Source organism: Aulonocara stuartgranti (assembly GCF_965226115.1).
Source record: "Aulonocara stuartgranti genome assembly, chromosome: 3".
Classification (NCBI taxonomy): Eukaryota; Metazoa; Chordata; class Actinopteri; order Cichliformes; family Cichlidae; genus Aulonocara; species Aulonocara stuartgranti.
Genome location: NC_138941.1, coordinates 37066118 through 37092731, shown reverse-complemented (window position 1 = coordinate 37092731; position 26614 = coordinate 37066118). Strand labels below are relative to the sequence as shown.

Below are 26614 nucleotides of genomic sequence, written 5' to 3'. Positions count from 1 at the left end.
TATTAGAGAAGGTTGTGGCCAAGCAGCTTACAGCAGTTTTAGACAAACATAATATATTTGACAAATTTCAGTCTGGCTTTCGTAGAGCTCATTCTACTGAGACAGCCCTTCTTAGAGTTTCCAGTGACATTCTGATGCAAAACTATGCAGGAAAATGTTCTGTACTCCTAATGTTGGACCTCACGTCAGCCTTTGACACCATTGACCATTACATTTTTCTTGAAAGGCTGAAATACTGGGTTGGTGTATCTGGGTCTGCCTTAGAGTGGTTTTCCTCGTATCTCTATGAACGATACTTTTCTGTGGCGGTCTCTAAGTACAGGTCATCTTCCACGTCCCTGTCCTATGGTGTGCCACGAGGTTCTGTGCTGGGGCCCTTATTGTTTTTAATATATCTACTTCCTCTCCAGCATATTTTGAGCCCCTTTGAGGACATTTGCTACCACTGCTATGCAGACGACATCCAGCTATATATTTCTTTTAAACCTGAAGATGTTTCTAAGCTGCAGATTCTAAACGAGTGCTTAGAATCCATCAAAGGTTGGATGGCTGACAACTTCCTCCAACTTAATGAAGAAAAGACTGAAGTCCTTGTATGTGCTCCAGACAGACATGTACCTAACATAATGAATGCTCTTGGTCCTCTTTCAACATTTGTGAAATCGTCTATCAGGAACCTCGGGGTAACCTTTGATTCTGCTCTTACCCTGGATGTCCACATCAAATCTCTGGTTCGATCCTGCTTCTATCATTTAAGAAACATTTATAAATTGAGCCCTTTAGTATCTCATACTGAACTGGAGATTGTTATTCATGCGATTGGACCACTGTAATTCACTGTTTACATGTCTAAACAAAAACTCCCTGGAGCGTCTGCAGATTGTCCAAAATGCTGCAGCAAGGCTTCTGACAAAAACACCTAAGTACTCTCATGTAACACTGTTGCTTATACAGCTGCACTGGCTCCCCGTTGAATTCAGAGTCCATTTTAAGCTACTGGTTCTTACATTTAAAGCTCTTCAAGGACAAGCACCAGCCTACATCATTGAACTTTTACAGCCCTATGTCCCTAATAGGTCCCTGAGGTCATGTGATCAGGGCCTTCTTGTTATTCAGCATACGGCTCAAAACCAAGGGAGACAGAGCTTTTGCCACTGCCAGACTGTGGAACTCTCTTCCTCAGAACTTAAGATCTGTGGACTCAGTGATCACTTTTAAAAAACAACTAAAAACACATCTTTTTAGAATTGCATTTTGTTAACCTTTGTCTGTTTTTGTTTTATACCTTGTGAAGCACTTTGTGATCTTTTATCTAGAAATGTGCTATATAAATAAAAATTTACTTAGTTACTTAATGCTAAGTGAATGCTTAGACAATGGGATTGGTCAGCTGCAATGTTGATCTTGGACCAACACTGTTATGATGATGTAGAAACTACACCAACACGGAGATAACAGATCTACATCCACCCATCTTTATCAGGGTTGTGGGTGAGCTGGAGCATATCCCAGCTACCAAAGGGCGAGAGGCGGGGATCGCCAGTCTTTCGCAGGGCTAAGGATATCAGATCTTGAAGTGCTTGAAACATTTTACGCAAATTAAAGTTTTGAATGCTGCAGTACTCGTTCAAGCAGGATGGGTGGTAAGGTCAATGTGACATATAATGTGTTGTTTGACAGTTATCTGAGTTTTGAACGTCTACATTTGGGAATTATATCTATATTTTCTGCTGTATTAATTTACTCCACAGATCATCCCCCTAAACTGGGACTTCTTTCCACCTTCCATTCCAAATAACAACAAAATTTATTTCAGGTAATTTCAGTGTTACACTGACAACAGCAACAACTGCGACACAACAGTTTTGACTGCACTCAACCATACAAAACACCACAGGTTTGAGCTACATTTTTCCAGAAGTCTTGATGTCACAGTCACAGATGTTTTATGTTGCCATCTCTGACCGTTACTACACATTTTCTGAATTTGTTCATTTGCGTGGAAACAGATACCAACTAGTTTATTAGGTGTTACGTCAATGCCAGAGCAGCTGATACAGCTTTGATTACACATTCCCTTTGCTGTCATCATGTGATGAAATGATGGAAAATTTCCCTGACGCGTTTTTTTTTCCCCCCACATTTTATTGATATATTGCTCCTGTCAGAACTGGAAATGTATGTGGAACACCTACAGCAGCACCCTCCCCTTTGTCAACTTGGTGTTTTCCAGGTTAATGAAGGTAGATGAATAAAATTACACTGGAATATTGGGAAAATTATATAATGTATATTTTTCCAATTAAAGAGAAAACATGTATATGGCATATAAATCTTTGAAGGACTCTATTTTACAGACCAAAACTGCCCTCTGCAGCAAAGCAGATGTTATTACAGCCCCATTTTCTTTTTCTTGATGATTTTAGGTGTGTAACCTGTAGTAGTTAATGCAGTTCATAGTTAATGTTAAATCTTGTCATGTTCTCTGAGCAGGATGAGATGGTGACCATTTATTATAATGTAATTACTAATAAGATTTCACCTTTTTCTTTCTTTTCGCCCCTCACAAGCGCTACAGATATCGCAGCGAATAACAATTATTTTGGTTGTGACAACTGACTAAGTTGTAATGAAAATCTGACAGCGTGACTGTTGTACACAACAGCTAGGATCACCTGTTTTTGAGTTTATTCACAATCCCCTGAACTTTAATAATGCAATCATGCTTCTGCTCATATACACAAAAACTAAAAGCATCATCATCCATTATAATTACACATTACATTTGCTGTTCAATTGTACAAAACTGAGATGAGGGCTGTTTTCTTTTTTTAATGAGACACTAGACAATAAAATATGCATGACCATTTTATTAGGATTCATAGGCAGTATGGCATACAGTGAAAGTGGCAAGATCTGTTTACTGAGTTTACTGAATTCTCATTCATTAATCATGGTATATCAAGGATATGCTGTATGTCTTATGAGACTAACATCTCATATAAAATACCAATGCCAGACTGATAAGTACCTTTCCTTTAGAAATCCTATGATGAACACATATTGTGCTACAGAAGCTGTATTAAATAGTTGTCATTTGTTTCCTGGCAGTGGAGGATCACCAGTCTGACAAAGTTACTGCTGCGTTCAAGTTTTCTCTGAGTTTATTGGATCTTGAATCATGTTTTCAGGCCTGGGAGTTATCTCTCTGTTCTTTGACTAAAAATTAAAGACACAAGACATGCAGCTCACAATGACATATATTTGAATAACAAAATACCCAATAAGATGTCCTATAGTGAGGACATTTTCAGAATGATCAGAAATGTAACTGCTTTTTTTTATTTTAAATTTCATTTCATTTCATTTTACATACACTGTACTTATAAGTCTCATGCAAGATGCAAGCATCAATTAAAGGATTAAAAGAGACATGTCAATAAAGAAAAATACAGATGCTAATTTCCATTTTCTTTTTTTTCTTTTTTGTCAAAGAGACAGGAGATGGAGAAAAAACCCCAGCATGCAACTCTTGAGCAGCAGCCGATATTCACCCCCCAGCCTGCTCAGAGAACATAAGAAGATTTGATATTAACCACCTATTTTCTGAACAGCTCCTGGAGGTTAAAAACAAGTTACCAATAATCAAGAAATAATTGATTAGAACACATTACATACTTTTCTTAGGGACTAATAAAGTATTCTGATTGTAAAATAAAGAATGAGGCTGTGCTGACATGTGTTTAACTGTAGAGGGCAGTGTTTGGCTGCACAAAGGAGTCTTTCAATCAAAGAAGACTGGATGAAGCAACTATGCCCATTAATGATGGTTTCATGCTTCTAAATGTATAAAATTTTTAAGTCATTTGAGGAGAGTTATTACACGGCATCAAACGTCAAACCGATTTGAGCCTAAACTGTAACACATGGAAGACAGTCCTAATTGTGTATACAAAATGATGAAAAAGGCAAAACCATATAATTTATTATTGGTGAGCTGGTGTTGTTATGGTGAAAAAAAAGGAAAGAGAGCTAACTTCACTCAGAGACAGAGAAAGATAAGAAAGACAGGAGAGGAAGGTAAGGATATTGGCTCTGTATATGTAAAACGTCCTGCAAAACAAACTTGGTAAGCAAACATTGTGTTATGTAAAGGTTGCATGAACGCACTTTCCAGTACTGTAAAGGATATAAAGTAAACAGTAACAGTAAACACTGCTGAGTAAACAGTGCGTAACTCATGCACAGTGGCTGTGGTGCTCATGGTCAGAGTTATGTTACTTAAAGCGTAGCAGAGATTAATCGTTTAGTTGATGATGCTTAGATTCATTCACTGAAATCCAACTTCATATCAACTTTATAGCACAAATAGCGTATACTGTATACTGTCAAGACAGTATTACAAGACAGCTGTAAAATGATCACGAAGTAAAGATGTGAGATTGCTCTAACAGCTGTTTTACTATAGTGAGCAGTATTGGACTGTTCAAATGAGCCCTTCAGTCATTATTTGTTGTTTTAAGTATGTTTGTTTTTATTTTTAAAACTTTACTTTCTTAAAGCTCCATTTTAGTCCTGCCCCCTCTGGGGCAAGAGTGGCCAATGCCCACTTAAACAAACATCCTGCCCCATTAAGTCAAACTTTTAGAAGTTGTGAAAGAAAATAATACATTACCCACAAACGGAATTTGGACAAGATTTAACAACAGCACTTGGCAGAGAAACCCCCCCCCCCAGCTAAACATCCAATCACAGTTAGTATGCAAATAACTTGGCGTCAGGTTTCTCGGTAGATAGGGCAGAGGAAAATGAAGCAGCAAATCTCTGTCGTCAAAATCATGAAATGATCAACAACTAAAAAATACATCTATATTTGTACAGTCACTGGAGGACTAGTCCATCAATCTTCTCACCCTTTCAGTCTGGTAGAGACACGTTTACTTCTGTGAGCAGATGATACCACCGTGGTGGGGCTTATCTCTGGGGGAGACGAGACGTTGCTTTTTTGAAAGTGTGCTGAGTGCATCTGTGTATAGTTCTAATAATAATGTGCAATATAAACATACACTAATTCTTTTTATTTATTAAGATAAATTACTGTGTTGTGTTGTGCATAGTGCTGACGCAGGACAGTTTCCAATTTCGTTGTACTATTGTACTAGGTGTGACTGTGCAATGAAAATAAAGAGTTATCTCTTATTTCTCATTATCTTTTGCAAAAGAAAGTTATCTTGGCCCATGAGAAGGAGAACAGATAATGTGAATTAATCTGTTATGGACTTCTTGGAAAGGGAAAAAGGAGTGGATTGAGGAGAAACGGGAGTGGAGGTAGTTCAGAGAGTTCAGTTCCTAACAAAACAAACAAGCTTAAAACAAGACAAAAAAAGAAGAAAAAAGTTACAATGTTCCATTCTAAATAGAGATGGCACGATACCACTTTTTTATGTCCGATACCGATATCATAAATTTGGATATCTGCCGATACCGATATGAATCCGATATAGTGTTTTTTAATCAACAAAACTGTTTTTTTTAAATATCTTGCTGCATTTTGTATAAGTTCATACTCAAGTTTAAAACAACAACTACACTAAAGCTATTCTGTTATACCTGTATGCAAAAAAAAATATTTCATAGTTCAGCAATACTGATCAATCTAATAAACTTAAACCTACACCATCCTCCCTATTCTGGTATTTTAAAGAGTACTTAGCGTAAATATTAAGCAACCTAACTAATAGGGTTCCAACTCCCAGCAACAACAAAAATAAATAAATAAAAAATAGGGAACCACCCCTCACGCTCCACCTCATGATGCTTAATCAACGTAATCAACCTTAATTTGATGCAGTGTGGAAAAAAATGCACAGAAATCAATTATTTTTCAATATATTAAAATATTAAATAGATTCAACATCTTTCTTCAACAAAATTGCAGACTGCACAGATGGTACCTTCCCAAAGGAAAAAGTATTATAGCTTACTAGGGTATATATATTAGACTTAATAGTTACTATATACAGTAATTGACTTCTATTCATTTTACATCAGATTAAAACTTTGGGTGTCAGATAATTATTTATTAAAAGCTAGACATTTTAAATGAGAATAAGAAAGAAAAGTATGTCTTTGTGCCCCCTTTTCCCTGTTCATGCCCTATCGGCCCCCCTGGCTAAACTTTGCTAGATCCGCCCCTGCACAGTTACCAGCGTCAGCTACGTAGAAAAAGATCCTGGAGTAGAAAGTAATATTAAATAAATTCTAACAACAGCTTATCAAGCTTAAACGTGCTGCTGTTGTTCAGCCGCTGGTTTCCTCTTTCTGGTGCAAAGTGGGCCAAAAACAAAGAAGAGACACGGACTCGCGACAGAAAAGCCGATCAGCTGATCATTAAGCAGTTTCATGATTGAAGTAGCAGCAAGAAGAGGCAGTCGCTCCATATATCGTTTGTTAAGCTTAACGCAGGAATGCTTTACAAACATTCAGAGATGGACTTACACACTTGCTTTACTTCTCTCGGGGATAACTTTGTCGGAGATGAAATGCCGGGTTGCTAGCGAAGCTCCACATGCTATCCAGACCACCTACAGATCCCGCATGCCACAACCGCTCTATCACGTGATGCATACTGCTCCGACGTGCTAACGTTCTGAGGCGAGTTACGGCGTGTTGCAAGTTTTGTGAGGTGCTTTCGTGATATTTAATGGATCGGATTACATTTTTTATTTTTCTCCGATATCCGATCCAGTAATTTAGGTCAGTATCGGACCGATACCGATACGTAATATCGGATCGGTCCATCTCTAGTTCTAAATCTGTTGTAGAACACAACAGATTTAGAATGGAACATTGTAACAATTCTCAGATTAATTTGTAGAACACAAATTTGTAGAACACAAATTAATCTGAGAATTGTTGGAAAAGATGAAAGGTCTTCAAGGAAACTTGGAGACCTTTCATCTGTAATCTGTGAAGCTTCTTCAGTTCTAAAAACAATAGAGTTTGAAAATGTGACGTCATTTCCGGGGTAAAACCGCAAACGATTGTATGTATAAGTGGCAAGTGGTACTAGCCCACATGGGCTATTAAAAGACAACAGTCACACAGAGATAAACAGAGACATAAAGAATGGCAATGGCAAGGCTGTTGTATTATTAACTGCCATAGCGAGTAGCATGACAGCCACGGGAAGCCGACGGGTAAAGAAATAGTTTTTTTTATCAGATTCCTTCGTGGAAGAAAAATTGTTCAAGTCATGTTTCTGAAGTTGCAAAGAGGTGACGGTGGCCTGGATTGCAGCTATTCGAAGACTAAATATAATGTTCCAGAACACTCCAGCTCACATATTAGTCTGCTCCAAGCATTTCCACAAAGGTAGATTTTTTGTTGTAGTTAATAAGTAATTTATCATATCATAATTGTTGATGTAGGTTACAAATAAGTCCTATATTGATTTGAATTGAAATCGTTGCACTATGCTGCTTTGTTTAGTGTGGCTTTGTGGGCTAATATTTGCAATGCGATAGAGACTGGGCTCCATTTATATACCAGGGTTTTGTACATAACTGTTTTTGGGGCAAATAAAATGCAAGTAGGGATTAAAATTGCAGAATTGATGGTTACAGGTGCTGGAAATGCTAGCGCTTCATGCAGTGTTTTGATTTTGCTGCCATTCGTGCCCACAATGCAACGCGCGCAAGTCACGTGGTCTGTCAATCTCCATTGAAGAGTTCCAGATATTAAGCCCAGATATTAAGTGTCTCCAAGGCCCCCTATTGACCCTAATCACAAAGTGTGAAAATGGGTGTGGGTCACAATCAGCCAGGGTTTTGGGTGAACCCATTGTGAAGCCTAGCCCCAAATTATCATGTGATTCACTGAGGTGAAATGGCCCAGGGCAGCGGTTCCCAAACTTTTTTTGCTGGGCCCCCCCTTTGTTTTACAAGAATAATGTTCAACCTAACTGACACATGCAAGCGAGATCAAATATCTGCCATATTTGCATCATTACATTGGCTGCCAGTCAGTTTTCGAATTGATTTTAAGATTTTAATACTTGTTTTTAAGACGCAGCATGGACCAGCTCCTGCACATCTTTCTGATCTCCTAACCTGGTATACTCCTGCAAGATCTTTGAGGTCTGCGGACAAAATGCTCCTAGTTGTCCCAAGGTCCAGATTAAAACACAGAGAAGACCGGGCATTTGCGGTGACTGCTCCTAAATTGTGGAACACTTTGCCTCTCCATATCAGGGCCTCCCCAACACTGGATACTTTTAAAACCTGTCTAAAGACCCATTTTTATTCTTTGGCTTTTATATCACTATGAGTCTGTTACTATAGTTTTTACTATCTTATCATTCTATGATTCTATTCCCTTCTAACTTTATCCTATTTTTTATGTCTTCTGCCTTGACTATTTTTATTGTACAGTACTTTGGTCAACAGTTGTTGTTTTAAAAGTATTATATATAAATAAACTTGAACTTGAACTAGAAGACCACAAACTATTTGGCGTACAAGTCAAATAATTTAAAACAAGAAGATTTTCATAAAGTAATAATAAGCATACACTATGAACTGCATTAAACTTGGCATGGCTCATATCTCTAACTTCTAACTCTCGTTTTATTGGAAGTGAACGTCTTTGGCCATGAGTGTTTTATTAGTGTACATTTACACTGGACTGGAAGCATGTGGGCAGTAAACATGTGTCACCCTCTGCAGGAATGGTTTTCATTCCTTGAAAACCGGAACTGCAGAACTGTGAAGAGCATTCAACCCACACTTGACCACTCCCATTGCAATGTACATTAATAGGTCGGACTTGCTCCTACTTTATTCAGAGCTCACAGAAACAGAGAAAAGGTAAGGAAAACTTTCGATACTAATGAACATCTTAAAGCATTTAAGCAGTCTTTGTGACATGTAAGCTAGTCAAAGGAATATTTGCAGCACATGGGGTCTACGTGTACTTCATACTGCCTTAAGAAAAATAGCACAAAAATCTGGATATCTAATTATTATAATCACTGTCAGCACAGGGAGGTTATAAGACGGGAGTTTAGCAGGTTATTCTTTGAAATTAATGAATTTTAAGGACTGTTAGACTCGATTAGACTTGCATTAGACAGCAAGTAGATTAATGTTAGCTAGGGAAGTTTAGGTTTAATATGTTATGGAATTATTATTGCTAATATATTTAAAACAGAAGTCTTTTATAATTTTATAATATGGCCCACAATTAAGAGTGTAATATCTTTAGAAATAGATGAAATTTCCATACATTTTATCTGAAATAAAAGTATATGTACTGCTAAGTATGTGTAGCTAAATATTATAGTGTAATTCGGGTAAAATATAGGTAAAATTGATTGTGTGTTTGAGTGTATGTAATGTGTTTTTGTTTGCTTTTTTTAACATTTTATTTTATTGCAAGAGCTCCCGTAATGTCGCTGTACTGCATTATATAGGTGCAATAAAGCCATCTTGCCAAGACTGTTTACTATGGACAAAGGTCGACCGGAATATCCTTTATTTACAGCTTCAGTTCTCGCAACATGTGCAATTAGGCTAAGATAGACAGACAAAGTAGGTTATCAACTCAATAAATTAATTTACGGTTTATCCATCCAGGAACAAGCACGTTCACATGAAAGAATTGGCATTGGAAGCATATGGCTGACCCCAAACATGGATGGATCTACTTGCGATCTATTTACAGACAAAAAAGGAAACTATGACTTTAGAAAATATGAAAATACAGGCTGAAAGCAAAACACAGATTATAGATGAAGCAGTGGTCTGAGTATCGGTACAAACACAACTCTGCACAATAGTCCCAGAAAGATATAGTGTTTTCAGGACTGTAGCATTAAAAGCACTGTATATGTGGTCGAAGCACTTTGGTCAGTCACACATAGAAAATTCAGGAAGGAAAAGAAAAGGTGGGGGAAAATAGCTTTGACCCAGATGAGCCTGTGTTATGAGAAATGCTTTATCTGTTTATAAAACTGCTTTAAGAGTGCTGACAGTGATGTTCCTGACGTGAGAACTGGATCAAAAGTGAAAGATAAAACCTGTAACACACACGTGCACACCCAGATACTCCAGACCAACAAACTAAGAACCTTTGCTTTTATAGAGGTGCTTATAAATGTTCTAGATTACAGGCTGTCTGGTTTGGCTGTGTGACAGGCAGGAGTCTGACTCAAATGTAGTACTCAAGCCTCCAGCCAGTGGACAGTGTTTATGCTGTGTTTCTGTTCTGCATTTTTCAAAAAGAAAAATGGAAAATGTGTCACGAGTTTTCATGAGTAAAGATAAAATACTTAATCTATGATACATATATTTGTCATTTATGTATAATTGCAAGATGGGCACGGACTAAACAGAATTTCTTTGACCTTCATGCTGTAAATGTTGTTTTTCATTTTTTATGTATACACATTAATATAATAAATACATATTGAATCATCAATACTCAGTAATTTTATATTTACAGGCTGTGTGTGCGATCTGAAAACATGCTATGATAAAACTGTTTTATGTATGGAAACAGTTTCATTACATAAAACATTTTTAAGAAATGTCTTCTTAAAAAATATAAAATATATAACTTTCGAAAAGTGTACACACAAGTGTTGTGTCAAAGATCCTAACACTTAAACCCATTATCATTTAATCTAACCCAGTGCTGTCAATTTTTTTCATGTTGTGTCTTTGGCTTATGTGTCCTTTTTTCACTTGTTTCTTCAGGCATGAATTTCTACAACCAGTCCAACCCCCAGGTGGTGGTCACCACCACTGCAATGAGTCAAACGGCTGGGGAGTGGAGCACGGGCATCTGTGACTGCTGCTCTGATATGAACACCTGTAAGTGAACCCAGCAAACAGCTACAAACAGCAGGGATTTCTGCATCAACCACCTCCTCAGACTTTGGTTGCAGTTAGGTATCAGAGTGTCTGAAGCCAGGATATAAAACAGAGGTTATGCAAGAGATTGTTAAAGTAGAATTTATTAAAAACTGGGGTAAATTCATACAGATATGGCACATTTTCTTCAAGGTTGCTTTGGATATTGGTGTTTCCCCTGCATGCAGTGTCAGACAGCCAGTAAACATGGATGGTGCTGCGGTATGCCACTCCTGGACTGTTGCTGTGTGGTGTCCTGCTTACTTCGCAAGTCTGTCAGAGAGCGCTACAACATCCCTGTAAGTATGCGAGTGGAGGATAAGGTTATTGTATTTAGCTTAAATTAAGCTGACTACCTGTATGTACAAAGCCAACAAAAACAAAAGGTGCAAACATGACAGAGAGGGACAGGTCAGTTGGTTGTATTGTCATACAATCTATGGAGTGCAATTCATTATTACTTCACCCCAACATGTTTTTAAACTTCTGTTTTATGCATTTTTTAGCCACATAACATGAATTAAATCCTATATTCTTATATTGTCCTGCTGAGTGCAACTCCTTTCCTCCTCCTCATTTAGGATCTCTATGGTCGATGTAAAATTTCCATTACGGCTCTGATCTTGATTTAGAGACAAGGTGACAACTGAATAGGAAGCAGACTTTATCAAGCTGCTTGACCTTCACCATTCAGCTGTGCGTCTAGAAGACTGCTGTTAAAAATTCTAAATACATGAGAACCTCTCTTCCTCCCCTTCAATTTTCCTGTCCTGCAGGGCTCGTGCTGTGATGACTGCTGCAAAATATTTTGGTGTTATCACTGTGTCTGGTGCCAGATGAATCGTGAGCTGAAGATCAGGGAAAACCAGCACCCTGCTGCCTCGACGGTGGTCACCACGCAGGTCGTCCGTGGATAAGATGCAACCGTTTTTGTTGTGTGTTGAGTGAATATGACAGTTACCTTTTCAAACAGTATTAATTTTTCAGCACCACACAGTTTTGTCCTCAGCAATTTGTCTTTTATTTTAATTTAAGCTTGGATTTTATAGTTCTAGATTATATTTCAAAATGAGAAAATCTGAGTTCCGTTAGCATACTGGTTATTTATCATCTGGAAAACCTTTTAACTCTGTCCAATAAAATCTGTGTCATTTAACATGCTTGTTGTTATTCTAAACTTTTCAAGTTCAATTTAACCTGTATGAAAATAAATTATATAAAGACTTGGTGCATATGCAAAAACCAACTGATTCACATTCACAGATCCTTAAAACACAGAGTCGTGTCAGATCATGCACAGAAGCAGCACTTGGGCAATGTTTGGCCCCAGCAGGCTCCACTCCCTACAAATGATACATAAGTGACGTGCTACAAATTAATAATTAACCTGCTCGTCAGTGAGTACTGTTTTACTTTCCGGCTACATGTCAAGGCTACATGACAAATGATGGTTATCACACTATCAGTTTTATTATTAACAGCATCTTTATTTGCAATGAACTGGATTATTTGTTTTCTGCTCGAACCTGACTTGTAACACAGAGCAGAGCTGATTGAATCATACTTACAGTTTTTCACAGAAACAGGATGGGTGTTGGGATCGCTGTGACATATATGTGCTGCTTGACAACCGTCCGAGTAACTGTACTCCTCGCTACAAATCATCCCCCGAAACTAAGACTCCATTGATATAATAGTTTTCGAACTGAATTGAATTGACAGTTTTTGTTTGCTATCATGTGACAGCTTCTGTCTGAGTTTTGAACATGTATTTTTTTTTCGGGGGTTGAAGAAATTATGTTATGTCTGATTAATATTTAAACCTGCACCATGGCGTGTTCTCAGTTTGCTTGTTACTTGATGTTTTTTTTTATTAATAACTAAAAAAAATCAAAAAAACACTCTAAATAATAATGTACAACACAATCTTATAATGCGCTGGGAGCAGTGTTGGTCAAGTTACTTGAAAAAAGTAATCAGTAACTAATTACTGATTACTTCCCCAAAAAAGTAATCCCGTTACTTTACTGATTACTTATTTTCAAAAGTAATTAATTACTTAGTTACTTAGTTACTTTTAAAAAACACGATTTACAACCTGAAGAGGTGATAAAGCGATAGATCTTTCAGCCCAATTCGACTTTTTCTGCATAATCCATCATACAAAATGTAATCAAATGGAAAAGTCTCTTTTTTTAAACTTGTTTTATCAGTTTTAATCTTTTAACTTTATACATCAAGCAAAAATTTAATTATATGCAACATTCTCTGACTGGAATAAATTAGTTTAACATTTAAACCTATTTTCTGCACATTCCAGCACATAAAATAAAATATTTTTTGTGTTTACACTCACTCTTTCAAATAGATGCCAGTAAAACACAGCAGAAAATAAATAAAGTCAAAGACTAGAGGTCCTGTTGCTCTATTTTCACCTGTAAAGCAGGACTGCGGTAGGCGGAGGTTTACCCTGGTGCAGGTGTGCCGCGGTCAGTTGAAGAATCCGCGAGTTTCTCTGTGAGTTTCCCGTTACGTCATTGTGCACTCGGTGCTTGCTTGGAAGTTTAGGGGTTTTTTTCGCTGTAAAAAGAAGTTTTCTTCCCACACACAATGGACGCTAATGTTTTTGTCACTTTTTATGGAATCAAACTCAAAGTAAGGTCAGTACTTCCACGCTTTAAACGCTGCACGCTCATACTCTCTCCCACAATCGATCTGTGATCCATTGTTGATCTGCACACTGTCACCAACGGCGCACTCGCTTACGTCACTGTCATGAGACATTCTTGCAAAAAAATGTTATGATGATGTAGAAACTACACCAACACGGAGATAACAGATCTACATCCACCCATCTTTATCAGGGTTGTGGGTGAGCTGGAGCATATCCCAGCTACCAAAGGGCGAGAGGCGGGGATCGCCAGTCTTTCGCAGGGCTAAGGATATCAGATCTTGAAGTGCTTGAAACATTTTACGCAAATTAAAGTTTTGAATGCTGCAGTACTCGTTCAAGCAGGATGGGTGGTAAGGTCAATGTGACATATAATGTGTTGTTTGACAGTTATCTGAGTTTTGAACGTCTACATTTGGGAATTATATCTATATTTTCTGCTGTATTAATTTACTCCACAGATCATCCCCCTAAACTGGGACTTCTTTCCACCTTCCATTCCAAATAACAACAAAATTTATTTCAGGTAATTTCAGTGTTACACTGACAACAGCAACAACTGCGACACAACAGTTTTGACTGCACTCAACCATACAAAACACCACAGGTTTGAGCTACATTTTTCCAGAAGTCTTGATGTCACAGTCACAGATGTTTTATGTTGCCATCTCTGACCGTTACTACACATTTTCTGAATTTGTTCATTTGCGTGGAAACAGATACCAACTAGTTTATTAGGTGTTACGTCAATGCCAGAGCAGCTGATACAGCTTTGATTACACATTCCCTTTGCTGTCATCATGTGATGAAATGATGGAAAATTTCCCTGACGCGTTTTTTTTTTTCCCACATTTTATTGATATATTGCTCCTGTCAGAACTGGAAATGTATGTGGAACACCTACAGCAGCACCCTCCCCTTCGTCAACTTGGTGTTTTCCAGGTTAATGAAGGTAGATGAATAAAATTACACTGGAATATTGGGAAAATTATATAATGTATATTTTTCCAATTAAAGAGAAAACATGTATATGGCATATAAATCTTTGAAGGACTCTATTTTACAGACCAAAACTGCCCTCTGCAGCAAAGCAGATGTTATTACAGTCCCATGTTCTTTTTCTTGATGATTTTAGGTGTGTAACCTGTAGTAGTTAATGCAGTTCATAGTTAATGTTAAATCTTGTCATGTTCTCTGAGCAGGATGAGATGGTGACCATTTATTATAATGTAATTACTAATAAGATTTCACCTTTTTCTTTCTTTTCGCCCCTCACAAGCGCTACAGATATCGCAGCGAATAACAATTATTTTGGTTGTGACAACTGACTAAGTTGTAATGAAAATCTGACAGCGTGACTGTTGTACACAACAGCTAGGATCACCTGTTTTTGAGTTTATTCACAATCCCCTGAACTTTAATAATGCAATCATGCTTCTGCTCATATACACAAAAACTAAAAGCATCATCATCCATTATAATTACACATTACATTTGCTGTTCAATTGTACAAAACTGAGATGAGGGCTGTTTTCTTTTTTTAATGAGACACTAGACAATAAAATATGCATGACCATTTTATTAGGATTCATAGGCAGTATGGCATACAGTGAAAGTGGCAAGATCTGTTTACTGAGTTTACTGAATTCTCATTCATTAATCATGGTATATCAAGGATATGCTGTATGTCTTATGAGACTAACATCTCATATAAAATACCAATGCCAGACTGATAAGTACCTTTCCTTTAGAAATCCTATGATGAACACATATTGTGCTACAGAAGCTGTATTAAATAGTTGTCATTTGTTTCCTGGCAGTGGAGGATCACCAGTCTGACAAAGTTACTGCTGCATTCAAGTTTTCTCTGAGTTTATTGGATCTTGAATCATGTTTTCAGGCCTGGGAGTTATCTCTCTGTTCTTTGACTAAAAATTAAAGACACAAGACATGCAGCTCACAATGACATATATTTGAATAACAAAATACCCAATAAGATGTCCTATAGTGAGGACATTTTCAGAATGATCAGAAATGTAACTGCTTTTTTTATTTTAAATTTCATTTCATTTCATTTTACATACACTGTACTTATAAGTCTCATGCAAGATGCAAGCATCAATTAAAGGATTAAAAGAGACATGTCAATAAAGAAAAATACAGATGCTAATTTCCATTTTCTTTTTTTCTTTTTTGTCAAAGAGACAGGAGATGGAGAAAAAACCCCAGCATGCAACTCTTGAGCAGCAGCCGATATTCACCCCCCAGCCTGCTCAGAGAACATAAGAAGATTTGATATTAACCACCTATTTTCTGAACAGCTCCTGGAGGTTAAAAACAAGTTACCAATAATCAAGAAATAATTGATTAGAACACATTACATACTTTTCTTAGGGACTAATAAAGTATTCTGATTGTAAAATAAAGAATGTGAGGCTGTGCTGACATGTGTTTAACTGTAGAGGGCAGTGTTTGGCTGCACAAAGGAGTCTTTCAATCAAAGAAGACTGGATGAAGCAACTATGCCCATTAATGACGGTTTCATGCTTCTAAATGTATAAAAATTTTAAGTCATTTGAGGAGAGTTATTGCACGGCATCAAACGTCAAACCGATTTGAGCCTAAACTGTAACACATGGAAGACAGTCCTAATTGTGTATACAAAATGATGAAAAAGGCAAAACCATATAATTTATTATTGGTGAGCTGGTGTTGTTATGGTGAAAAAAAAGGAAAGAGAGCTAACTTCACTCAGAGACAGAGAAAGATAAGAAAGACAGGAGAGGAAGGTAAGGATATTGGCTCTGTATATGTAAAACGTCATGCAAAACAAACTTGGTAAGCAAACATTGTGTTATGTAAAGGTTGCATGAACGCACTTTCCAGTACTGTAAAGGATATAAAGTAAACAGTAACAGTAAACACTGCTGAGTAAACAGTGCGTAACTCATGCACAGTGGCTGTGGTGCTCATGGTCAGAGTTATGTTACTTAAAGCGTAGCAGAGATTAATCGTTTAGTTGATGATGCTTAGATTCATTCACTGAAATCCAACTTCATATCAACTTTATAGCACAAATAGCATATACTGTATACTGTCAAGACAGTATTACAAGACAGCTGTAAAATGATCACGAAGTAAAGATGTGAGATTGCTCTAACAGCTGTTTTACTATAGTGAGCAGTATTGGACTGTTCAAATGAGCCCTTCAGTCATTATTTGTTGTTTTAAGTATGTTTGTTTTTATTTTTAAAACTTTACTTTCTTAAAGCTCCATTTTAGTCCTGCCCCCTCTGGGGCAAGAGTGGCCAATGCCCACTTAAACAAACATCCTGCCCCATTAAGTCAAACTTTTAGAAGTTGTGAAAGAAAATAATACATTACCCACAAACGGAATATGGACAAGATTTAACAACAGCACTTGGCAGAGAAACCCCCCCCCCCAGCTAAACATCCAATCACAGTTAGTATGCAAATAACTTGGCGTCAGGTTTCTCGGTAGATAGGGCAGAGGAAAATGAAGCAGCAAATCTCTGTCGTCAAAATCATGAAATGATCAACAACTAAAAAATACATCTATATTTGTACAGTCACTGGAGGACTAGTCCATCAATCTTCTCACCCTTTCAGTCTGGTAGAGACACGTTTACTTCTGTGAGCAGATGATACCACCGTGGTGGGGCTTATCTCTGGGGGAGACGAGACATTGCTTTTTTGAAAGTGTGCTGAGTGCATCTGTGTATAGTTCTAATAATAATGTGCAATATAAACATACACTAATTCTTTTTATTTATTAAGATAAATTACTGTGTTGTGTTGTGCATAGTGCTGACGCAGGACAGTTTCCAATTTCGTTGTACTATTGTACTAGGTGTGACTGTGCAATGAAAATAAAGAGTTATCTCTTATTTCTCATTATCTTTTGCAAAAGAAAGTTATCTTGGCCCATGAGAAGGAGAACAGATAATGTGAATTAATCTGTTATGGACTTCTTGGAAAGGGAAAAAGGAGTGGATTGAGGAGAAACGGGAGTGGAGGTAGTTCAGAGAGTTCAGTTCCTAACAAAACAAACAAGCTTAAAACAAGACAAAAAAAGAAGAAAAAAGTTACAATGTTCCATTCTAAATAGAGATGGCACGATACCACTTTTTTATGTCCGATACCGATATCATAAATTTGGATATCTGCCGATACCGATATGAATCCGATATAGTGTTTTTTAATCAACAAAACTGTTTTTTTTAAATATCTTGCGGCATTTTGTATAAGTTCATACTCAAGTTTAAAACAACAACTACACTAAAGCTATTCTGTTATACCTGTATGCAAAAAAAAATATTTCATAGTTCAGCAATACTGATCAATCTAATAAACTTAAACCTACACCATCCTCCCTATTCTGGTATTTTAAAGAGTACTTAGCATAAATATTAAGCAGCCTAACTAATAGGGTTCCAACTCCCAGCAACAACAAAAATAAATAAATAAAAAATAGGGAACCACCCCTCACGCTCCACCTCATGATGCTTAATCAACGTAATCAACCTTAATTTGATGCAGTGTGGAAAAAAATGCACAGAAATCAATTATTTTTCAATATATTAAAATATTAAATAGATTCAACATCTTTCTTCAACAAAATTGCAGACTGCACAGATGGTACCTTCCCAAAGGAAAAAGTATTATAGCTTACTAGGGTATATATATTAGACTTAATAGTTACTATATACAGTAATTGACTTCTATTCATTTTACATCAGATTAAAACTTTGGGTGTCAGATAATTATTTATTAAAAGCTAGACATTTTAAATGAGAATAAGAAAGAAAAGTATGTCTTTGTGCCCCCTTTTCCCTGTTCATGCCCTATCGGCCCCCCTGGCTAAACTTTGCTAGATCCGCCCCTGCACAGTTACCAGCGTCAGCTACGTAGAAAAAGATCCTGGAGTAGAAAGTAATATTAAATGACCAAGGAACTGATCGTGGACTTCAGGAAGACCAGGAAACACTTGACCCCTGTTTCAATTCAGGGGGTCAGTGTTGACATTGTGGAGGACTATAAATACCTTGGAGTACACATTGACAATAAACTGGACTGGGCTAAAAACACCACAGCACTTTACAGGAAGGGCCAGAGTCGTCTCTATTTTTTGAGGCGACTGAGGTCCTTCAACATCTGCCAGAAAATGCTGAGGATTTTCTATGAGTCTGTTGTGGCCAGTGCGATCCTCTATGCTGTTGCATGCTGGGGGAGCAGGCTGAGGGTCGCAGATGCCAACAGACTTAATAAACTAATCCGTAAGGCCAGCAATGTTGTGGGGATGGAGCTGGACTCCCTCAAGGTGGTGTCGGAGAGGCGGATGCTGTCCAAGATAAAGACAATGTTGGATAACACCTCCCACCCACTCCATGACATGCTGGTCAGTCACAGGAGCTCGTTCAGTGAGAGACTGAGATTACCGAACCGTGCACCACTGAACGACACAGGAAATCATTCCTGCCTGTGGCCATCTCCCTGTACAACGCATCCACTTAACACACTGTTTGCTGCTACAACTACACATGTTTCTTTTCCAACTATTTATTTATGAGTGACTTATGTATGTATGTATGTATATATATGTATATATTGTACTATTCTTAGTTAGCGTATTGTCTGTCTTGTCTTAATGTTGGTTTAAAATGGAGCACTGTAACAAAAAATAATTTCCCCCAGGGATCAATAAAGTATTCTGATTCTGATTCTGATTCTGAAATAAATTCTAACAACAGCTTATAGAGCTTAAACGTGCTGCTGTTGTTCAGCCGCTGGTTTCCTCTTTCTGGTGCAAAGTGGGCCAAAAACAAACAAGAGAGACGGACTCGCGACAGAAAAGCCGATCAGCTGATCATTAAGCAGTTTCATGATTGAAGTAGCAGCAAGAAGAGGCAGTCGCTCCATATATCGTTTGTTAAGCTTAACGCAGGAATGCTTTACAAACATTCAGAGATGGACTTACACACTTGCTTTACTTCTCTCGGGGATAACTTTGTCGGAGATGAAATGCCGGGTTGCTAGCAAAGCTCCACATGCTATCCAGACCACCTACAGATCCCGCATGTCACAGCCGCTCTATCACGTGATGCATACTGCTCCAACGTGCTAACGTTCTGAGGCGAGTTACGGCGTGTTGCAAGTTTTGTGAGGTGCTTTCGTGATATTTAATGGATCGGATTACATTTTTTATTTTTCTCCGATATCCGATCCAGTAATTTAGGTCAGTATCGGACCGATACCGATACGTAATATCGGATCGGTCCATCTCTAGTTCTAAATCTGTTGTAGAACACAACAGATTTAGAATGGAACATTGTAACAATTCTCAGATTAATTTGTAGAACACAAATTTGTAGAACACAAATTAATCTGAGAATTGTTGGAAAAGATGAAAGGTCTTCAAGGAAACTTGGAGACCTTTCATCTGTAATCTGTGAAGCTTCTTCAGTTCTAAAAACAATAGAGTTTGAAAATGTGACGTCATTTCCGGGGTAAAACCGCAAACGATTGTATGTATAAGTGGCAAGTGGTACTAGCCCACATGGGCTATTAAAAGACAACAGTCACACAGAGATAAACAGAGACATAAAGAATGGCAATGGCAAGGCTGTTGTATTATTAACTGCCATAGCGAGTAGCATGACAGCCACGGGAAGCCGACGGGTAAAGAAATAGTTTTTTTTATCAGATTCCTTCGTGGAAGAAAAATTGTTCAAGTCATGTTTCTGAAGTTGCAAAGAGGTGACGGTGGCCTGGATTGCAGCTATTCGAAGACTAAATATAATGTTCCAGAACACTCCAGCTCACATATTAGTCTGCTCCAAGCATTTCCACAAAGGTAGATTTTTTGTTGTAGTTAATAAGTAATTTATCATATCATAATTGTTGATGTAGGTTACAAATAAGTCCTATATTGATTTGAATTGAAATCGTTGCACTATGCTGCTTTGTTTAGTGTGGCTTTGTGGGCTAATATTTGCAATGCGATAGAGACTGGGCTCCATTTATATACCAGGGTTTTGTACATAACTGTTTTTGGGGCAAATAAAATGCAAGTAGGGATTAAAATTGCAGAATTGATGGTTACAGGTGCTGGAAATGCTAGCGCTTCATGCAGTGTTTTGATTTTGCTGCCATTCGTGCCCACAATGCAACGCGCGCAAGTCACGTGGTCTGTCAATCTCCATTGAAGAGTTCCAGATATTAAGCCCAGATATTAAGTGTCTCCAAGACCCCCTATTGACCCTAATCACAAAGTGTGAAAATGGGTGTGGGTCACAATCAGCCAGGGTTTTGGGTGAACCCATTGTGAAGCCTAGCCCCAAATTATCATGTGATTCACTGAGGTGAAATGGCCCAGGGCAGCGGTTCCCAAACTTTTTTTGCTGGGCCCCCCCTTTGTTTTACAAGAATAATGTTCAACCTAACTGACACATGCAAGCGAGATCAAATATCTGCCATATTTGCATCATTACATTGGCTGCCAGTCAGTTTTCGAATTGATTTTAAGATTTTAATACTTGTTTTTAAGACGCAGCATGGACCAGCTCCTGCACATCTTTCTGATCTCCTAACCTGGTATACTCCTGCAAGATCTTTGAGGTCTGCGGACAAAATGCTCCTAGTTGTCCCAAGGTCCAGATTAAAACACAGAGAAGACCGGGCATTTGCGGTGACTGCTCCTAAATTGTGGAACACTTTGCCTCTCCATATCAGGGCCTCCCCAACACTGGATACTTTTAAAACCTGTCTAAAGACCCATTTTTATTCTTTGGCTTTTATATCACTATGAGTCTGTTACTATAGTTTTTACTATCTTATCATTCTATGATTCTATTCCCTTCTAACTTTATCCTATTTTTTATGTCTTCTGCCTTGACTATTTTTATTGTACAGTACTTTGGTCAACAGTTGTTGTTTTAAAAGTATTATATATAAATAAACTTGAACTTGAACTAGAAGACCACAAACTATTTGGCGTACAAGTCAAATAATTTAAAACAAGAAGATTTTCATAAAGTAATAATAAGCATACACTATGAACTGCATTAAACTTGGCATGGCTCATATCTCTAACTTCTAACTCTCGTTTTATTGGAAGTGAACGTCTTTGGCCATGAGTGTTTTATTAGTGTACATTTACACTGGACTGGAAGCATGTGGGCAGTAAACATGTGTCACCCTCTGCAGGAATGGTTTTCATTCCTTGAAAACCGGAACTGCAGAACGGTGAAGAGCATTCAACCCACACTTGACCACTCCCATTGCAATGTACATTAATAGGTCGGACTTGCTCCTACTTTATTCAGAGCTCACAGAAACAGAGAAAAGGTAAGGAAAACTTTCGATACTAATGAACATCTTAAAGCATTTAAGCAGTCTTTGTGACATGTAAGCTAGTCAAAGGAATATTTGCAGCACATGGGGTCTACGTGTACTTCATACTGCCTTAAGAAAAATAGCACAAAAATCTGGATATCTAATTATTATAATCACTGTCAGCACAGGGAGGTTATAAGACGGGAGTTTAGCAGGTTATTCTTTGAAATTAATGAATTTTAAGGACTGTTAGACTCGATTAGACTTGCATTAGACTGCAAGTAGATTAATGTTAGCTAGGGAAGTTTAGGTTTAATATGTTATGGAATTATTATTGCTAATATATTTAAAACAGAAGTCTTTTATAATTTTATAATATGGCCCACAATTAAGAGTGTAATATCTTTAGAAATAGATGAAATTTCCATACATTTTATCTGAAATAAAAGTATATGTACTGCTAAGTATGTGTAGCTAAATATTATAGTGTAATTCGGGTAAAATATAGGTAAAATTGATTGTGTGTTTGAGTGTATGTAATGTGTTTTTGTTTGCTTTTTTTTACATTTTATTTTATTGCAAGAGCTCCCGTAATGTCGCTGTACTGCATTATATAGGTGCAATAAAGCCATCTTGCCAAGACTGTTTACTATGGACAAAGGTCGACCGGAATATCCTTTATTTACAGCTTCAGTTCTCGCAACATGTGCAATTAGGCTAAGATAGACAGACAATGTAGGTTATCAACTCAATAAATTAATTTACGGTTTATCCATCCAGGAACAAGCACGTTCACATGAAAGAATTGGCATTGGAAGCATATGGCTGACCCCAAACATGGATGGATCTACTTGCGATCTATTTACAGACAAAAAAGGAAACTATGACTTTAGAAAATATGAAAATACAGGCTGAAAGCAAAACACAGATTATAGATGAAGCAGTGGTCTGAGTATCGGTACAAACACAACTCTGCACAATAGTCCCAGAAAGATATAGTGTTTTCAGGACTGTAGCATTAAAAGCACTGTATATGTGGTCGAAGCACTTTGGTCAGTCACACATAGAAAATTCAGGAAGGAAAAGAAAAGGTGGGGGAAAATAGCTTTGACCCAGATGAGCCTGTGTTATGAGAAATGCTTTATCTGTTTATAAAAGTGCTGACAGTGATGTTCCTGACGTGAGAACTGGATCAAAAGTGAAAGATAAAACCTGTAACACACACGTGCACACCCAGATACTCCAGACCAACAAACTAAGAACCTTTGCTTTTATAGAGGTGCTTATAAATGTTCTAGATTACAGGCTGTCTGGTTTGGCTGTGTGACAGGCAGGAGTCTGACTCAAATGTAGTACTCAAGCCTCCAGCCAGTGGACAGTGTTTATGCTGTGTTTCTGTTCTGCATTTTTCAAAAAGAAAAATGGAAAATGTGTCACGAGTTTTCATGAGTAAAGATAAAATACTTAATCTATGATACATATATTTGTCATTTATGTATAATTGCAAGATGGGCACGGACTAAACAGAATTTCTTTGACCTTCATGCTGTAAATGTTGTTTTTCATTTTTTATGTATACACATTAATATAATAAATACATATTGAATCATCAATACTCAGTAATTTTATATTTACAGGCTGTGTGTGCGATCTGAAAACATGCTATGATAAAACTGTTTTATGTATGGAAACAGTTTCATTACATAAAACATTTTTAAGAAATGTCTTCTTAAAAAATATAAAATATATAACTTTCGAAAAGTGTACACACAAGTGTTGTGTCAAAGATCCTAACACTTAAACCCATTATCATTTAATCTAACCCAGTGCTGTCAATTTTTTTCATGTTGTGTCTTTGGCTTATGTGTCCTTTTTTCACTTGTTTCTTCAGGCATGAATTTCTACAACCAGTCCAACCCCCAGGTGGTGGTCACCACCACTGCAATGAGTCAAAAGGCTGGGGAGTGGAGCACGGGCATCTGTGACTGCTGCTCTGATATGAACACCTGTAAGTGAACCCAGCAAACAGCTACAAACAGCAGGGATTTCTGCATCAACCACCTCCTCAGACTTTGGTTGCAGTTAGGTATCAGAGTGTCTGAAGCCAGGATATAAAACAGAGGTTATGCAAGAGATTGTTAAAGTAGAATTTATTAAAAACTGGGGTAAATTCATACAGATATGGCACATTTTCTTCAAGGTTGCTTTGGATATTGGTGTTTCCCCTGCATGCAGTGTCAGACAGCCAGTAAACATGGATGGTGCTGCGGTATGCCACTCCTGGACTGTTGCTGTGTGGTGTCCTGCTTACTTCGCAAGTCTGTCAGAGAGCGCTACAACATCCCTGTAAGTATGCGAGTGGAGGATAAGGTTATTGTATTTAGCTTAAATTAAGCTGACTACCTGTATGTACAAAGCCAACAAAAACAAAAGGTGCAAACATGACAGAGAGGGACAGGTCAGTTGGTTGTATTGTCATACAATCTATGGAGTGCAATTCATTATTACTTCACCCCAACATGTTTTTAAACTTCTGTTTTATGCATTTTTTAGCCACATAACATGAATTAAATCCTATATTCTTATATTGTCCTGCTGAGTGCAACTCCTTTCCTCCTCCTCATTTAGGATCTCTATGGTCGATGTAAAATTTCCATTACGGCTCTGATCTTGATTTAGAGACAAGGTGACAACTGAATAGGAAGCAGACTTTATCAAGCTGCTTGACCTTCACCATTCAGCTGTGCGTCTAGAAGACTGCTGTTAAAAATTCTAAATACATGAGAACCTCTCTTCCTCCCCTTCAATTTTCCTGTCCTGCAGGGCTCGTGCTGTGATGACTGCTGCAAAATATTTTGGTGTTATCACTGTGTCTGGTGCCAGATGAATCGTGAGCTGAAGATCAGGGAAAACCAGCACCCTGCTGCCTCGACGGTGGTCACCACGCAGGTCGTCCGTGGATAAGATGCAACCGTTTTTGTTGTGTGTTGAGTGAATATGACAGTTACCTTTTCAAACAGTATTAATTTTTCAGCACCACACAGTTTTGTCCTCAGCAATTTGTCTTTTATTTTAATTTAAGCTTGGATTTTATAGTTCTAGATTATATTTCAAAATGAGAAAATCTGAGTTCCGTTAGCATACTGGTTATTTATCATCTGGAAAACCTTTTAACTCTGTCCAATAAAATCTGTGTCATTTAACATGCTTGTTGTTATTCTAAACTTTTCAAGTTCAATTTAACCTGTATGAAAATAAATTATATAAAGACTTGGTGCATATGCAAAAACCAACTGATTCACATTCACAGATCCTTAAAACACAGAGTCGTGTCAGATCATGCACAGAAGCAGCACTTGGGCAATGTTTGGCCCCAGCAGGCTCCACTCCCTACAAATGATACATAAGTGACGTGCTACAAATTAATAATTAACCTGCTCGTCAGTGAGTACTGTTTTACTTTCCGGCTACATGTCAAGGCTACATGACAAATGATGGTTATCACACTATCAGTTTTATTATTAACAGCATCTTTATTTGCAATGAACTGGATTATTTGTTTTCTGCTCGAACCTGACTTGTAACACAGAGCAGAGCTGATTGAATCATACTTACAGTTTTTCACAGAAACAGGATGGGTGTTGGGATCGCTGTGACATATATGTGCTGCTTGACAACCGTCCGAGTAACTGTACTCCTCGCTACAAATCATCCCCCGAAACTAAGACTCCATTGATATAATAGTTTTCGAACTGAATTGAATTGACAGTTTTTGTTTGCTATCATGTGACAGCTTCTGTCTGAGTTTTGAACATGTATTTTTTTTTCGGGGGTTGAAGAAATTATGTTATGTCTGATTAATATTTAAACCTGCACCATGGCGTGTTCTCAGTTTGCTTGTTACTTGATGTTTTTTTTTATTAATAACTAAAAAAAATCAAAAAAACAGTCTAAATAATAATGTACAACACAATCTTATAATGCGCTGGGAGCAGTGTTGGTCAAGTTACTTGAATAAAGTAATCAGTAACTAATTACTGATTACTTCCCCAAAAAAGTAATCCCGTTACTTTACTGATTACTTATTTTCAAAATTAATTAATTACTTAGTTACTTAGTTACTTTTAAAAAACACGATTTACAACCTGAAGAGGTGATAAAGCGATAGATCTTTCAGCCCAATTCGACTTTTTCTGCATAATCCATCATACAAAATGTAATCAAATGGAAAAGTCTCTTTTTTTAAACTTGTTTTATCAGTTTTAATCTTTTAACTTTATGCATCAAGCAAAATTTTAATTATATGCAACATTCTCTGACTTGAATAAATTAGTTTAACATTTAAACCTATTTTCTGCACATTCCAGCACATAAAATAAAATATTTTTTGTGTTTACACTCACTCTTTCAAATAGATGCCAGTAAAACACAGCAGAAAATAAATAAAGTCAAAGACTAGAGGTCCTGTTGCTCTATTTTCACCTGTAAAGCAGGACTGCGGTAGGCGGAGGTTTACCCTGGTGCAGGTGTGCCGCGGTCAGTTGAAGAATCCGCGAGTTTCTCTGTGAGTTTCCCGTTACGTCGTTGCGCACTCGGTGCTTGCTTGGAAGTTTAGGGGTTTTTTTCGCTGTAAAAAGAAGTTTTCTTCCCACACACAATGGACGCTAATGTTTTT

General features: G+C 37.4%; 2 protein-coding genes and 1 long non-coding RNA gene across 3 annotated transcripts; all 3 read left to right on the top strand.

The window, feature by feature from the left end:
• Window positions 1-1344: 1344 nt before the first annotated feature.
• Window positions 1345-12217, top strand: LOC309701925 (placenta-specific gene 8 protein-like). The gene is made up of 6 exons (XM_082526248.1): window positions 1345-1648; window positions 1752-1816; window positions 8727-10315; window positions 10758-10874; window positions 11067-11212; window positions 11690-12217. Exons 3-6 carry the CDS (start codon window positions 10288-10290, stop codon window positions 11828-11830), a joined length of 432 nt encoding a protein of 143 aa, XP_082382374.1. The 5' UTR covers window positions 1345-1648; window positions 1752-1816; window positions 8727-10287; the 3' UTR covers window positions 11831-12217.
• A 1563-nt stretch (window positions 12218-13780) lies between these two features.
• Window positions 13781-17283, top strand: LOC309701934. Its single transcript, XR_014275309.1, has 3 exons — window positions 13781-13937; window positions 14046-14110; window positions 14462-17283. It is a non-coding gene; the product is annotated as an uncharacterized lncRNA (long non-coding RNA).
• A 5826-nt stretch (window positions 17284-23109) lies between these two features.
• Window positions 23110-25285, top strand: LOC309701924 (placenta-specific gene 8 protein-like). The gene is made up of 4 exons (XM_082526247.1): window positions 23110-23388; window positions 23831-23947; window positions 24140-24285; window positions 24763-25285. The coding sequence occupies exons 1-4, from the start codon at window positions 23361-23363 to the stop codon at window positions 24901-24903; spliced, it is 432 nt and encodes a 143-aa protein (XP_082382373.1). The 5' UTR covers window positions 23110-23360; the 3' UTR covers window positions 24904-25285.
• The last annotated feature ends 1329 nt before the right edge of the window (window positions 25286-26614 follow it).